Raw genomic sequence first — 16,672 nt, forward strand, 5'->3', positions numbered from 1 at the left:
CATCTATTTCAAAATCTGCTTCATTTGTTTAAGAGATATTTTATTGGTCTGGGGAGATAGCTCGGTGGTCTAAGAGCCTGCCTGGAAAGCACAAAGACCTGGGTTCGATCCCCCTACCACATGCTGTGCCAGCCCCAAACCTTGTGCACACCATGCCCACTGCCGAGACTGGGCGTGGTGTCGCAAACCTGTAATCCCAGCACTGGAGAGGCTGAAAACAGGAAGACGGCTGTGAGTCTGAGCTGTGTAGTGAGACCCTGTACCAAATATATAAATAAGAGATTTTTTAAAAAATATTTTAAAAGATATTTTATTAAAATACTTGTTATTTTCAGGTACTATGTTATGCTCTGAAGGTGTAATAATAAACAAGGATGATACACCTAAAATTTCAGTCTGACTTTATGAGGTTTTCAAAATATGTAGTTGCTTAAATTTCAGTATTGTGCTTTTCGTAAGAAGAAACCTGCTCATTTCTCCCAAGGAGGAAGGAATCAAAGCAAAATATTTTTTAAAAAAATATGCTATGTTTTTCTTAAAATGTACAAATACGTGTTTTAAAGAAGCTTTTGAGGTAGGATTGCTGCAAGTTTGAGGCCAGCCAGGGATATATAGTGAGTTCAAGGCCAGACTGAACTGTACAGAGAGACCCTGTCTCAAAAAAACAAGAAAACAGCTTTCTACAGTTAAGAAAATATATCACCAATATTGATTTTAGCATCAAGATGCTTGGCTTGACTGTTCACCTTAATTTTTTAAAGTTTTCACTTAATGGTAAAAACTAATGAAAGAAAGCCACAGAATCTTACGATACTTTCATAAATTTCTAAGTATATTCATTCAAACTCACATCATGCTTTTTTTGTGGTGTCAGGAATCAAACCTGGGACCTTGGACTTGCCAGGCAGGCACTTACGCTGCTGAGCTGTTTCCCAGCCCCTTGACCCTATCTGTTAGACCTTTTGTTTTAGATTTTTACCACATGCTACCTCCTCTAGAGTACTTTGGGGTGGATATTAAAAAGTATATTTAACAACAGAAATTTGTTGTGCCTAGATTACTTCCTAGGCACACCTAGCAGCCCCCCTGGTACCTGAGAGGCAGTTAGGGCCGCCTTCAGAGGGGCCAGCAGTGTTATCCTAAAGCATGAATCAGAGCCTGTGCTGTGGACTCGGCATTGCGGTGTACACAAAAGGACTTTGTGCTGGCGTTACAGGTTTTGGTAGAAAGAAGAGGATATACTTTCTCCCAGAAACTCTGCTCCTTTCTTTCTATTGTTTTTGACTGATAGTTTCAGGCAGTGTGTACTGTGACTGTTTTACCTCAAGTGGTGTGAAACTAGCTGCATGGGAACACTTCTGATTAGTTTAGAGATATATAAGAGAAAAGTGAAATGATGTAATGTATCCCAGGGACTTAGGAGACCATGTTTGAGGGCACCAAGAGTGTTGGTGGCGTTGCTGTTGGCCCTGGTGACATTATCACGTACATGGCCCTTGTGGATTTAAAATGATGTGTAGCAAGGCCACTCCTGAAGGCTTTCTTGTTGTTCATGGTTTTTTAGGGTTGGCTGTCCAAAAATAGTAAGTAGATTGAGATTTTAAATAAATTCATATACTAAACAATTATTTTGTCAAGCTGCAGTGTATCTGTTGGTCAGATGGATTGCATGTGTCAAGTTGTAGTTTCCTTGTTCTACTATGTCTATGAGGATATAGCATTGCTGCTCAAGAAGAACTAGAATGCATACAACTACATGTAAATTCTGAGTAGCAAAGCAGAATAATTATGTAAATTGAATATGCAGTGATGAAGGTAATAGGGGGTTTGGGTTATGTTAGTGCTGAAGTTGAATTGCCATAGCAGTTTGCTTTTAAGCACTGGAATACAACAGTGGCAATTTTGTTTTGCAAAATGTTATGCGATACCAGTTATTTCCATCCTTGAATAAGTTAACTTGATGAATTTGTTTATACAGAAAATAATTTTCCTGCAGAGAGATGAAACAGAGGGAACAAACAGAAATGAAATAAAAAATTTAGCCTAGTACTGCTCATGTCTGTCTTCTGCAACCCTGTGTGCTCTGTCATTGCTGTGATTCTTCAAACAAATGTGCTTCCTTTGAGTGGGTGGCGAAGCAGTGACCTGCTGGTGGTCTGGCTCGCTGTGTGTTGTGTCACTGGTGAGGGGGCTCTGCATCATTTGCACGCCCTCTAATGAAGGATGTGAGGAGGGTAGCTGCCACCAGGGGGTTGGCTTATTTCATGTGCCTTCATGGTAACCCCCTCACTCCAGTCTCCCACTTTATTCTGTAAAGTGACAGAAGCTTCCATTTGTGGCATGACCAGAGAACCAGACCTTTTGACAGTCAAAATATAAATACTGTATATCTGTCTTTCATATGCAGGTGAACCTAAAAGAATCTGCTCCAAAAAGCTTATATTGAATGATAGTGAAACAAAAAATTATTCATCATCTTAGAAAAAGATATTTAAAATCTTAGTGATGAGAAAAATGGTCCATGCTCTTCTAGTAGAATTGTATCTTTTTTACTTTTCCTTTTAGCTTTAAATATATTTTTTTCTATCCTGTTTTGAGTGCTCTCCCCAGGTGTCTTTATAGCTTTCAGATATTGACTGTTAATATTGACATCGAAGCTAAGGCATTGCGGGTTAGGAGAGCATCATTTTGCACCTGGACGGATTCCTTGAGTTTCAATATGAGGGTTTGCATTGTTCTTTGCACTGTGTTTTCTGTTGTTACATGTGTCAGCCCCATGAAATAAGAGAGAATTTAGAGGAAGTGCTTCCTCTGAGTCACTCTTGTGGGATTTAGTGGTCCATTTAGCTATATAAAGATTCTTTGAATGTACAGAAGGAAGGGAACCTGGCCAAGGACTGTGACTTGGCTGCTGAAGACCAAGTCACATGAAGCTGTGTGGGCTTCTGTTAGTGCTCTTTCTAGGCACATGTTCTGCTGCTTCTTCTGCTCCCCCCAAATGTTAAATTGAGCAGGAAGGTAAAATGTTATTTTTCAGTTGAATGAGGATACATTTTATTTTAAACCAGAAAATAAACATACTCTTATTTAAAAAAGCTGTGCAATGCACCAAAACATGTAAAGTATGCTTTTGCAAGTCTCTGCAATCAACGCTAGCAGTAATAGTTAATGTTTATTGACTTTCTTTTGAGAAACTTTCAGATACTGCTTTTTTAATTATGGTACAAAAGTGTCATAGAATTCACCCAGGAAATATTTATATTCAATCAGCAGCCCCAACAGTGAATGGTATGTTTTGATAAACTACCATGTAGGTGTTTTTTTGTTGTTGCTATTGTTTTTTTATTTGAGACAGGGTTTCACTATGCAGTTCAGGCTGGCCTTGAATTGTATTTGTAGCCCAGACTGGCTGAGAAAATATGCCACAGCAGTTAGTCAGCTATCCTCCCATCAGGTGCCAGGTAACGAAACACATTGAATCTGTGTTTTCATGTCTTTTCTTCACATGTGATGATAGTCACAATGTAAGACATTGAACAGTTGACAAGGGAGGTAGTGTATGTTTGCACAGCTGTGTGGCCAAATTTTAATTGTTTAGTCATTTTAGTCCTTTCAGTATTTGGTGTGGAGCAAGGAAAAAGTAGTGTCCCAACCCGCTGTCTGTGGTGTATCAAGTCCATGCGTCTGGTTAGGGATGAGACCAGGAACCTCTGGGCCTGCTGCCTCAGACTTTTTCTCCTCTTTACCAAGGGGCTGTAGCTTTGTTTCAATCTATGGTTTTTCTGTTTGTCATGATACCACTGGAGAGCCTTTCCCTTGCCAGTGAGCTTCCCCTGCGCCCCTTCCCTCTATGACTCAGATCAGGAGGATAAGTGACATACAGACTGTGACAAGAGGTGGGTCAGTCTATATCCACCTGGGGAAGAGAATGCGTAGCAGCATTGACCCTTGAAGCATGTTCTGCTTCCTCATGCTTTGTGCTGCTTGTAGAAATGGATCATGTCTGTCCTTTTGGTGAGCTGCAGTGGACTTCAGAGCAGTGGCCTGTCGCCACTTTTGTTTATGTGAGAGAGGGCAATGTAGTGCCCACCAAATGAAAGTTGAAAGGTGAGGAGGCCATCAACAATGGTGGGATTTTTTTTTTTTTATTTTATTGAGAAACAAATAGCAACGAGACAGTTTCAAAACTGATTAATAGGATAGTTTCAATAATTAATACATTGCATATTGTTGTCTTCATAGTGGTTATTCATAGTACAAGATGCAGACATGATATCCTGTCCAAACACTATTAGTACAAATTTTTCTTCTCATTGAATTAAAAATATGGAACACTGCATGAATTTGCGCGTCATCCTTGCACAGGGACCATGCTAATCTTCTCTGTATCGTTCCAGTTTTAGTATATGTGCTGCCAAAGGGAGCTCTTTTTTTGTCTTTTTGAGGCAGGGTCTCACTATGCAGTTCAGGATGACCTTGGAGCTCACTTTGTATCCTAGGCTGGTCTCGAACTCCACTCCTCCCTCAGCATTCCAAGTGCTGGGATTATAAGCCTGCACCACCATGCCTGGCAGCAGTGGTGGGAATATTAAAAGAGATCTTTAAAAAAAAATCTTATTATTTATTTGTACAAGGTCTCACTAAGCAACTCACATTTGTAGTGATCCTCTTGTCTCAGCCTCCCCAGCACTGGGATTACAGGCACGTACCACCATGCCTTTCAGTGACCCGCTCAGTGTGGGGCTGGCATGGCATGCAATACCAGAAATGGAATGCAAAACTTAATACAAATACTATAAATTTTGTATCTTAGCTGTGTGAAGTTCTTGAGTCATCGTACAGTTGTATAAAGCCTCTGAATAGAGCTTTGGTCACCTGAAATGGTAGTCCTCACATCAGCCACCTCTTTAAAATGTAAACATGGAAATATTCTGAGTTAAAGACAGAAAACTTTTTAATTATTAGAAAGACAGCATCATTAAGCTTGTATTAGAATTACAATTTTATGTATAGCCTTAAATTCTTCCATAGGAATAATACAGTTGTATAGCAGTTTGGCTTCATTAGGGTGAGTGGTGGTAGTTTCTCTTCTGCTTCTGTTAGGGTGGGTGGGAATGTTGCTTCCTTTGTATAGTATTACCATTTGGTCTGCCTGCCCTCGTCCTACCTGTAGCACCTGTCTAAGGTCTATAGGCAGCATGTCTAAGTTTTTGCTGTAGCCCCCTGGGAAATCAGAGAAGATAATTATGAATGCAGTCTGACTGACAAAGTTAATCCTATTCGTCTTCCTTTCTAAGCAATGGAAATGTTGTCTGTAGTAAATGTGACAGCTTTTTTTTGTGTCTTTGTGTGTGATGCTAAGGACTGAATCCAGGGCCTCAAGGTGTCTCTAAAGCCTGGCTGGGGTTGAACATGTGATCCTCTTGACTCGACCTCCCAGAGTGCTGGGGTTGCAGGTGTGCGCCATCACACAGAGCAGTCATAGGTGTGTGTCTTGGAGCTGGTTACTTGGAAAGGCATTCTATGGCAGAGGGCCACCAGAAGCATCCTTTCTGCCTTAGCTTTCTAATGTATGATTTAATACTTCATGCTGCATTGCAGTGCTGGGTGGTGCCACCTCGCCGAAGTGGCTAGCGTGCTGAGTGCCAGTGGCCAGGCGACATGCCAACTAACTGCTTCCTCTCAGTGCTCCTCTGGCAGGTGTCAATTCAGTCCATAAGACCCAATAACTTGCACATTGTCTGTTTTAATCTATCTTTCCTTCTTTCTTTCTTTTTTCTTTTTCTTTTTTGTATTTTGTACAGGGTCTACAAGGTCTCATTACACAGATTGACTGGTAGTGATCCTTCTGTTTTCAGCCTCCCAAGCTCATGCGTGACTGCATGAAAAAATATTTATCCTGAGTTTTTCTTTTTTATCTTTCCCACACCCTTAAGCACTGGTACTTGAGCCTTTGTATTGCGCAACATCCCTAGCCCTTCTTTTTGTTTTAAGACAGGTTCTTATTAAGTGACCCACACATGGAGGTACATTCTATAATCCCAGACCTTGGGAGGCTGAGGCAGGAGGATTGCCATGAGTTTCAGGCCAGCCTGTGCTGCATAGTGAGTTCAAGGCCAGACAGAACTACATGGCCTGACCATCTCTCAAAGAAAAAAGTCTTCACTGTAGCTGTCCTATTAGCAGGTTCATAGGTCCGGAGGTGTAGCTCAGTGGTAAGGTGCTTTCTTGGCACATATGAGGTCCTGGACTCAATCCCTGGCACTGAGAAAACAAAAACAGATAACCTAAGGAGGGTCCTGATGTTATTGGAAAATGACAGTTACCAAGGGATGATGCCAAGTAGTGAATGCTCACAAGGAAGGGGTTCAGAGGGCTGCAGGGCAGGTGCTGCAGAAGGCCAGCACGGCACTGTGCTGGGTGTGGTGTTCAGCCCGAGCCTCAGGAGTTCTGTTTCTTGAAGTTTCATTGTAAAATGCAAAGGCAAGAACTGTTAGCTTTGAAATATATATTTTTAAATGAAATGAATTTAGCACACAAATCTTTTCTAATGTTCTTGGCTAAAAATGTGACATAACTAGTACCTTGAAGGAATACTTCTATCATAGCTATTTAAGGCAACAAATTAAATTAGTTGTATGGGTGTTTCATTCCATGGCTTTCATAGAGAGTAAATCTATTAATAATTTCTCATTGAAATCATACATTTGTAAAACAATTGTTTCCCGTCTCTCTTTCACATCTCTGCCATTCTAAGTAGAAAAGTAGGTTGAAGAATTTATGGATGAAGTTTAGGAGTTAACGGCAGCTGCTTAGAGAGAGGTTTGTAGGTGCCAGCTGGGCAGCCCAGAACACTAGAGTTGCACAAGGTTGCCTCGTGGAGAATGGCAAGCGCTGGGGCCTTCCCTGAGGGAGTGCCCGGCCTTGGTGTGGTGCTGTGTTGACCTGTGCTTTTATTATCTGCCACTCAATTTCTTTGTCCCTTTATTGTTAAGTGTTAAATAAATTTTAGTAATAGGGTTTTAAAGTTTTTCTTTTATTTTATTGAGTTTTATTTTATAATACCCTACATCGTGCTGTTTTAATTTTAATATTTTGTACTTTTTGTGTTTTCTTTTCAATCTTTTGATGGTTCAAAAAACTAGAATATAGAAGGACTCCTGTGCTCCTAGACACTGAGTGCTCTTCTCTGCCAGCATGGAGTCCTTGACCCTGACAGCTGACTATATTTTATTATGGCAGCCAGATCTTTCTAGGGTTGTGCTGTACTACAAAGGTCATCTTGGGCCATGTCCTCTGTGGCATCCTGGGCAGCAGACATCTCACTTCTTATCCATTAGGTTTATTTCTTTGTTAGAACCCTTCTCAGTCCATGAAGGGGAATACACCTTTTGCAGTTTGCCTGAAAGGTGATTGCATAACACTTCACAGAAGCCTGAGTCCTTGCAGAGGGACTTGCTGAGTCTTCAAGTCTCAAGGTTGATTTTCCCCAATATGAGGAGAATCCTCATAAGTTTATTCCATCTGAAAGGCTGCTAAATGGAAAACTCCCATTCATTGTCGAGATATCTTCATTGGCTGATATTTTTTTTTGTTAGATTTGGTTCCACAGTATGGGAAATTTTCATCATGTTTGCCACTGTTTCTATCTCTGACTGTCTGCGCTCTCTCAAGTCCCTCTCCCTTTCCCTCTCCCCCCCTCCCCAATTTTGACACAAGGTCTCACTCTAATTCAGTCTGGCCTTAAATTCACAGTGTGGCCCAGGCTGACATTGAACTTATGGTGATACTCCTGCCTCGGCCTCCTGAGTGCTAGAATTACGGGTATGCAGCATCACACCCACCTCAAATTTTTCTTGATGTACATCTTCAAAAGGACAACATGTTTTAGCTGCATTCAATTTTGTAGTAAGTCAGGGCAACTCTTTGATTTTCTATTAAATTCTGGCCCTTTTTATTTAAAAATAGTAGCAAAGAGTTTATTTTTTTTTAATTTTATTTATTTATGTGTGTGTGTGTGTGTGTGTGTGTGTGTGTGGCCAGCTCAGCCCACCAGGGGGCAGGCTGGCTGGCATGTGGTGCTGGGGGATTGAACCATGGTCCCTGGGCTTTGCTAAGCTTGTTCTAAGTAGGTGCTTTAGAGCACTGAGCCATCTCACCAGCCCCGTAGTAAAGAGTTTATTAGGCAGAATTAAAATATGCAAAGAAAATAGAGTGTGAGTACTTGAGAGGTACATTAGAAACTGAAGTTGGGAATATTTGTTTTGGAAAATGAAAAGTGTTTTGAAAAGTGGAAATTATGGAATTTGTCAGTCTATAGAAAGTTTAGACTTAGTTTATAGCAGAAAAGTGATGGACCACCCACAGTAGAAAATGTAAAGTTTTGTTCAGAGAATTGTACTCTTTTCTCAGTGAAAGGAACTGGTTATGCTGTATTTTAGCACAGATGGGTCTACCCAACCTCAGGTTAGGAAACAGCATCAGGCCTATCTTGATGGACTCTCATTACCCTTTGAAGCCAAATAAGAATCAACAGGAATCATTTCTTAAGAGTAGGTTCCCAGGAGAGTCTAAATATGTGATAAGCATTGTTCTCTGAATACAGATTTGTACTTTGGTCTAATGCTTGTTCAGCACTGTGGTGTATATTTTGATGACATCAAAGTTAATCCTGAAGTATGGAGCTTGCTCACTTGAGTATACCCAACTGCCCAACAGTGTTAGCTCTACTCTCATAATGAAATACAATGGTAAGCTAGTGAAGGAACAGTGACCCCTCAAGCTTCCAGCAGCATCTGCAGAAATATCTTTATAGGGGCTGCGGAGATAGTTTAGCAGTCTAAGCACTTGCCCGGAAAGTGCAAGGACCTGGGTTCAATCCCCATTATTGTATGCTGTGCTAGCCCCTGGGCATGCCATGCTGGTCACGATATAGTGTGGTGGTGCACACCTGTAATCTCAGCACAGGGGAGGCTGACACAAAAGGATCACTATGAGTCTGAGCTGCATAACGAGATGCTGTACCACATAAATAAGTAAATGGAAGATTTGTTTTTAAAAAGCAGTATCTTTCCAAGATTACAAAAATTTGTCTAGCTTTAGAAGTGGGTGGCTCTGTGTCTCAGTCCCTAACCCCAAGAGCAGGTGGCTTTGTACATCAGTCTGTAGCACTACAAATGGAGTTTTTTATATCTCAGTCTAGTTTCATGAGTAGATGGCTCTTTATCTTGTACAGTTTGACTATAGATGAGCTAATGTTGTAAGTAACCTATTTGAACAGGCAGGGGAAGTACAAAAGTAAATAGGACAGTTCTTCCCTGTGAGCGTAATGTAGGGTGGTTGATTAAAGACACATACACACAGCGTTCTTAATATTTCAATGTGTTGTTCATTTTATATTTTATAATACTCTTTTTAGAGGGTGCATCATGTGACACACAGGTAGGGTGAGGGTATTGTACCAGATCCAGGCTGTAGTGGTAGTTGAGTAGGTCAGGGCAAAAGTAGCTGTGGGACAGATAGATGGGTGTTTTAGGAATAGCTTTGTATGCATGGGGAGCATGGTTAGAGGAGAAAAATAAAGCTGATGCTGCCAGATGTAAAAGTTGCCACCTTGTTGTATTCCAGTACCAACAACATGATACATTATATATAGGAGATTGGATTTAAGCAGAAGAATGGCACAGACTTGCATTCACCCGGCCATTCTGGAGACTTGTGGGGGTGGGCTTGCAGGTGATCTTCTGCCTTCGTCACACTGACGCTGAGCTACAAACACCAAAGCAGAGCTGCTTCAGAAGAGTGAGGGCACATGCGGTCTTTTCATTACTGCTCCCATTCGGGGCTAGAATCTCACTGTGTTCCCTGCAATGCCTAGGCTCTCTTGTGCTCCCACTCAGGCTGCTGTGTGCATCCAGCCCCTGCTGCAGCTCAGTCCCTTGAGTAGATCTTGCCACAGCTCTTGGAGGTGCGTTGAGGGTCTTCTCTTTGTGCTAAGCAGCTGAGGGCCTCATCTTCAGTATGCAGTGTTTGTGTAAGGGATGCACCTTGTTAGCAATATCCTCTTCACAACTGAACAACTGCCTCCTGGCGCAGTCACGCTTTTGTTATCACATGGATGAAGAACACAGGGATGGCTGTGTATGGGTCTTTGCATTGTAGAAGAATAGCTTTAAATCTTATAAACTTAAATAATGACTTTGTGATTCCTTTATCCACTAATCAGGTTCTGGGTAGCCCTTCTGTGGTGCCTGAGGGTGATAAGACAGTGGAAGCTCTTGCTGTAGTCTGGGTGGGAATAACGTGCATTAGTATTAATAGTGGATTTCTCTTCTGCTGGTGCTGCTTAGATGGAGTGATCCTCAGTGTAAGTGCGGCCCAGGCGGGTCTGAGCCATGGCTGCAGAATACTTCTCACATGTGGCTGTCTTCCAGATGTGTGTAAATACTAACCATCTGTGTGCTTGCTGCTACCTCAGCTTTCTTCCATTATCACAATTAAACCTCATAAAAGATTTTGGAGGAAGGTATAATCACCAACTTTATTTTACAGTGAGGAAAGTAAGGCTCAGCGGAACAGATTTATCTGGGGTCATGGATCATAAGCGACAGTTGGCACTTGGACTAAGGACTATCTGACTAGAATGTGCTCTTATCACTATTGTATATTACTTTCAGTTTTTGAAATATTTGAATGACTTGTTTTGGGTGAGTTTTAATGTAATACTTAGTTGAAAATCCAGATTATCTTATTGCAAAATACTAACAAATGAAATTTTATGTAGACAACTTAATTTTGTCCTGGACTATACTGTCTTTGGGTGGACAATAAAGATTTTATAGGGTTTTTTTTTTTTTTTTTTTTTTTTTGGACTTCTTAGTGTGTTTGTTTTGTATATTGGTACTTGGAAATGCTTAGCTGTCTCTAAGTATTACTGGTACAAGGTCTGATGAGTTTGCAGTCTTTCAGTAGTCAGATCTGGAGTAAGTGCTTCTGTTAGCTACAGGCTTTTTGTTGAAGCATTTGGAGAGGTCCTGTCTGACGTTCGGCCATCTTGGACGTTCCGTACAGTTCATCCCTGGGAAGGGCAGATGGAAAATCATTAGCACTTCTCTCCTCTGGCAAATAGATGTTTCCTCCAACCTGGGCTCTGGTTGGCTTCCGGACAAGTGAGGCTTCGCTCCTGTAGGACAGTGCACACAGTGCCTGGCCACCCTGTTAAAGGAAACTGCGTGCTTCACTGTGGTGGAGAGGTCACCACGGAAGGCATAGCTGCCGGCTCACTGTACCTGGCACTGATTCAGCTCTTTGACAGGCCTACCTCTGATTTAAACAAATTTGAGAAATATGTAAAGTTTTGGAAGCAGTTTTGCACTGATTTGATAAAAGAAACCACAAAACACTGCAGCGCAGGTGTTGAGAATGTTTGAAAGCTGATTGAGGGAAGCAGATGGCTTTAGTCAGTGGCATCCAGCCAAAAGAGCAGGTGCTGGTCATGTGACCACTGGTTACCAGGGTAATCTGATTGCTCTTGGCGTGCAGATGAAAGGAAAGGGGCCCAGTGTTCAGCTGTAGTATTGTATAATTTGTGGCAGTTAGAGCGGAAATAAATGCTGGAAATGGAGCCTCGTAGTAGGGGAGACTTCTGTCCATGTGTAGCATAAACACTAGGACAGTTGGATGAGGCACTGTTGTATGGGTTTTTTTAAATTTAAAAATATACTTTCAGTGGGTATTTCAGTAACTCGAAGTTTTAAGGACACTGCCTTTTTTCTTTCCTAAATAAAGTTGACTCTTGAAACCTGTCATTTGCTATAATCTTGAATTATTTCTTTATATGGGTATTAACTATTATAATATTAACAGAACAAAACCAAAATAAACTCTAAGTATTTAAAAATAGCTAGTTTAAGACAAACAAGTGCTTTATTAGTTAAATACATTTTAGATTGTGTTGGGAACATTGTCATTAGCAGTACTTGACATATTTCTTACAGCACCTGCCTTACTGAAGTAGAAGCATATAGATGTCTTGTCTCCTTCCTTTTGTAGGAGCAGAGGCTGAAAACATACAGGTTAGCGCACTCTGTCAGTACACTTCTGGAAATTTGCAAGCAATTGCAAGTAATAAACTCAGAGTTTTGAAGTACATCATTTGTTTTTAAAACCAATTAGAACTTGAGATGTGTACAAATAGTAAAAGGAATAGCCAAGGTTGGATTATTTTTAGTGTAAAGAAATGATAAGTGATATTAGAAAATCTTAGGAATGATATGGAAATCAAAGCTAATGGTTCTAACTTAAAGCTTAAATTTTCAAAGTAGTTTTTGGAGTTCCTTCATGTCTTTTATATAATATTCAGATTCCATTGTCATTTATCAGCAACATATTTTGGAACATGTGCTTTAATTATTGGGGTTGCTTTGCAATATTTTTAATTTAACAGACTAACATTTGGAAAAAGACTAGTTGTGATTATCTCAAAAATGCCTATCACCAAAATAAAACTTACTTTTAATTAAGAACACAGCTTTAAATAAAATTATATATTTCAGGAAATCACTGTTTAATTTTTATTATTAAAAGACTATAAATTGGATTAAAATGTAACTGGGTAGTATAAGAGGATATTTAATAATACTGGTCACAATGGATTTGAATAGAAATAAACAAAGCTATCTGCAAGAAACCCAAAAGTATAATCACTATATGGTATTTTTCTTTGACAGTTTAGAAAAAGGTGTTTCACATCTTAAAAATTTGATCAAACTTTTTAGTCTGACTTCATTATGGTTTGATGCATCAGCGGGTGTTTTAAACAAGTGTACTGTGTATGGTCTTAGGAGTTTTTGCTTACAGTTTTATTTTAACTAGGCTAAATATTTGCTAAAGGTTAATATGGAATTTTGCTAACTTATGAATACCATTTAACTATAAATGGCCAACACGTATTGGCTTACTGGTTGTCTACTTTAGGGATATTAATGTGGGAAATGGAAGGTATGGGAAACAAAGAAAACCATATTAAAAAGTGAACACTAAGTGATGTACTTTGAATTCTAGTAATAAGAAATCTGATCCAGAAGCAAGTGCTTTGAAGAAGAAAGTCAACAAGGGAAAAACAGAAGGTTCTGAAAATTCAGACTTAGACAAAACACCCCCACCATCTCCTCCTCCTGAAGAAGATGAAGACCCGGGTGTACAGGTAATACCACCATGCTCTTTTTGAACTTCAGTTATTTATTTCAGATGAATTTTAGGAATAATAACAAATATTTTTTGTCTTCTACATTTTTTTATATAAAAATGACAATGTAGCTATCAGTGAGTTCTTTCCAACTGGCTTGTGTGTAACTCTTACGTGGTTAATTTAGCTATGTGTGAAGTATGCTATCACCCCTCCCCCCACCTTTTTGGTGAAATGCTCGTGCAGTGTTTTTATTGTTGCCTGGAATATTATATCCACAGGGATGAGAACTAATGTGTGGGGTGGGGAGGACAAAATTCAGAACTCCTAACCAGCTTGGTTTTGCCATTTTTGACTTTGTAATTAATAAAACAAACACTATTCGTTTATTTCTAAAAATGCATTTTTGCTATTTTTAATGTGATTGCTGACATTGGTTGACTTTAGCTTATTTACAGCTTGACTTATATTGTCATCATTTCTTTGAAGTTTGGTTGTGTGTCTTCTTTTAAATTCCACAAAATAAAAACAGAGTCATAATTTGTAGGTTGTCTTAAGTTTTCTGACATCTGGTCATAGATAAAATATGTTCCCGTAACACTGAGGTTTCTATGAAACAAGTCAGTAGTGTCCCAAAGGCCACTCTGCAGATATTTCCAGTATTAGATTCTCTCGACTTACAAGGATTTTGTAGGAATGAATTCAGAAACTGGCCCTGACAGAACCATTAGGAATTTGAGTCCTTATGTCTCAAGTGCATGCCTTCCCTGATCGGATGAGGGGTGCTTGCATGTGGTGGTTAAAAATTACTTCCTTGTTTGGTTTCTTGGATGCCAGTCTAGTCCACTGGGGTGATTGGGAATGTGACTTGTGTGAATGACATCTGAGTTATCAGGGAGGAGTTACTGGGAGTCCCCCTGGAATAAAAAACTAACCCTGAGGAGCTTATTAAACTTCGCTTTTTGAAATCATTTAGTGCACACCCAAGACTACCCCTACCAGTTAGAAACAAAATATTTGTAATACATAACCCTATTCTAAGCAGTTTCAGATTTCCTTTTGTTTTATTTTTTGTGTTTTGAGTAGAGCTGCTCAGTATCTTTAACTTCACAGAATGACCTAAGCTGAGGACCTGAAGAGAAAATTTAAAAATGGAGAATGTGAATGAATGTGATTTGGTGGTGTTTGGTTTGGCTGTATAACTAACATAGTGATACCTATGCATTGTGGGTCAGTTTATTTTTACTTTATTTCAGTAGAAAGATACAGGAAGGTAATTAGTATCTTTTTTAGAAAATTGATTAAGCAGTTTTAAATAAAATATTTTAATAATCTTGAATTTTTATTTTTATCCTCAGGAATATTTTGAGGATATTTAAATATTCTCCAGATTTTGACGGTAGGACCTTTGTAACAGTGTTTTGGGACAATATTAAAAAGATTTATTTACAACTCATGGAAATTCATTATTCTTTCAAAATACTGCTGCTGTTTTTTAAACAGCCTATTTGTATTAATTAAGACTCAAATGGACTTTATGTGAATAGTAATTTGGGTATTTTTCTCTTCTATATTTCAGTTATAGAAAATTGACAATTTAGGTGAATGTCAGCTCACCCTTTCCAGTTGGCTAGTGTGTGTGTAGCTGTTTCAGGTTCAGCTCCTGGCATCTCTGGTGGAGGAAGTGATGCTGAATGCTTATTTATTATGCTTCTTATACCACATGTGTGAAGGGCTTGAGCTAACGTTCTTGATTTTTGTAATTGGTTTCTGAAAGTCAAGGCCATATACGTGTAACTAACTCAACATTTACAAGGTATTATAGCAAGGAGATCCTGGAAACATTTAAATCTGCTTAGTTAAAACAGGTATGTGTCTTTAGGTCTAAGAATTTTTTTCTGAGGCAATGCAAGTTTTAAAATTCCATGTTATTTTAATGTCAACCCAAAAGTTTTGAGTTATGATTTAAATACAATTCTTAAATTTCATTTACATTCATGGAAATCTTACAGGTGATAGTAGTTTAAGTGACCATAATAGAAACATAGTACAGGGTGAATAGTTTAATTTTGTATTGGGAAGTTGTAAAAGGAATCTTAATACCTGCAGTAATGAGCCTTAAGGTTAATTACTATATGGAAAGTAGGTAAGCCATATAACATTTAAACATTTCAAAAAATTGAGTTGTAATTACACTTTGGATTTTTTTGTTTTATATCTATGAAGTGACCTTGTGCTTACTACTAAGTCCACCAGTATTGTATAGCTTTATATTACAAAGTTGGTATGAGAGGAACTTATGTTAGAAGAGTTATATTTTCCAATACATAGGTTTGTTTAAAGGTCCTCTCTTTTATTACTGAAACATTTTATTAGCATTAGAGTGGGATTTGACATAAAGCTGACTTGTCCTAGAACGGTCCAGACCCTCTCTAGGCGCTTGTGCTGGAGGACTGCTGGCAGCCAGCCTTATGCTTGAGAACCTCACAGATGGCCACAGATGGACCGTTAGTGCCACACCCCTACAGTAATGGTGTAAAGATGAAGATAAGTTAATCCATTTCAATTTAGGTAATCTAATATACCAAATAAAATACAGAAATGCTAACTTTTACAAAATTAAAGCATTGCTCTTCATTATAGTTTTTTTTTCTTAAATATGTCTTCTATATTTTAAGTTGACAATCCAAAAGTAAGGAGTGAGAGCACAAATCAGTAAGTCAGCTTTGCATAGAGAGAAGGGCAGCTGTACAAGGTAGTTGGGCCATTTTCTTTGCAAACCTAAAGTTTTTTAGTGATGACTTTAATCTTCCTAATTGCGTTTTACAATGCTCTAAGTGGAATCCCTAATGTGGTTGTCACAGTATTTGTCAGGGGCAGTTACTATCTTTAACCCCATTCTACAGGCCAGGAAATTGAGACTTGTAGAGTAGTTTATGCAAAGCCAGTGAAGTTCAGGGTCAGTTCACGCAGAAATGTCCAGCTGTATGGTTCGTAAGTCAGGCTTCCTCCTGTGACGTGGTGATGGCTGTAGATGGCAGGACAGTCACTGATTTCTCTGATGCCTCCACCCGCATTTGACTATTCTGGGCAGCATGGAGGCTCTGTCCTGATTAGAAGGATCACTGAGGCAGCCCGTAGCTCGTGTCTACCCTTGGTCAAGGCCACTGGTGTTCGACCTTACCCTAAGTGACCTTTGTCTCTCAGTGCCTCTGTTGCCCTCTCTGTGTAGAGCTGAGATTCATCTTGACTAAGCTTTCCGATAGTCATATGATAATCTCTTGTCTCTTTCTGAAAGTAAAGAACACAAACTTAGATTAAGATCAGTTAGTCCCAAACTATAGGAAAAAGTGGCAAGGCTCTTCTGCTCCTGACTTGAGAGATTCAGCACCCATGTTCCCCATGGGATGGGCATACTGCTTCTCTGCCCTGGTGTCTCAACTTTAAAATTCATGAAGTTTTATTTAAAGTGTTTAAAAAAAAAAA

At 39.4% G+C, this 16,672-nt stretch overlaps 1 protein-coding gene and 1 non-coding gene across 5 annotated transcripts in view; one reads left to right on the top strand and one right to left on the bottom strand.

The window, feature by feature from the left end:
* Chd7 (chromodomain helicase DNA binding protein 7) overlaps positions 1–16,672 on the top strand; it is a 138,189-nt gene that overhangs the window by 51,582 nt on the left and 69,935 nt on the right. For all 4 annotated transcript variants that reach the window (XM_004642358.3, XM_023702427.1, XM_023702428.1 and 1 more), the window contains exon 4: positions 13,063–13,204. In XM_004642358.3, coding sequence (XP_004642415.1) covers positions 13,063–13,204 — 142 coding nt within the window. The remainder of the gene's footprint in view (positions 1–13,062; positions 13,205–16,672) is intronic.
* On the bottom strand, positions 4,321–4,427 carry LOC111812935. Its single transcript, XR_002818297.1, has one exon. It is a non-coding gene; the product is annotated as a U6 spliceosomal RNA (small nuclear RNA).

The sequence above is a fragment of the Octodon degus genome, unplaced genomic scaffold (genome assembly GCF_000260255.1).
Source record: "Octodon degus isolate 3935 unplaced genomic scaffold, OctDeg1.0 scaffold00152, whole genome shotgun sequence".
NCBI classification, from domain to species: domain Eukaryota; kingdom Metazoa; phylum Chordata; class Mammalia; order Rodentia; family Octodontidae; genus Octodon; species Octodon degus.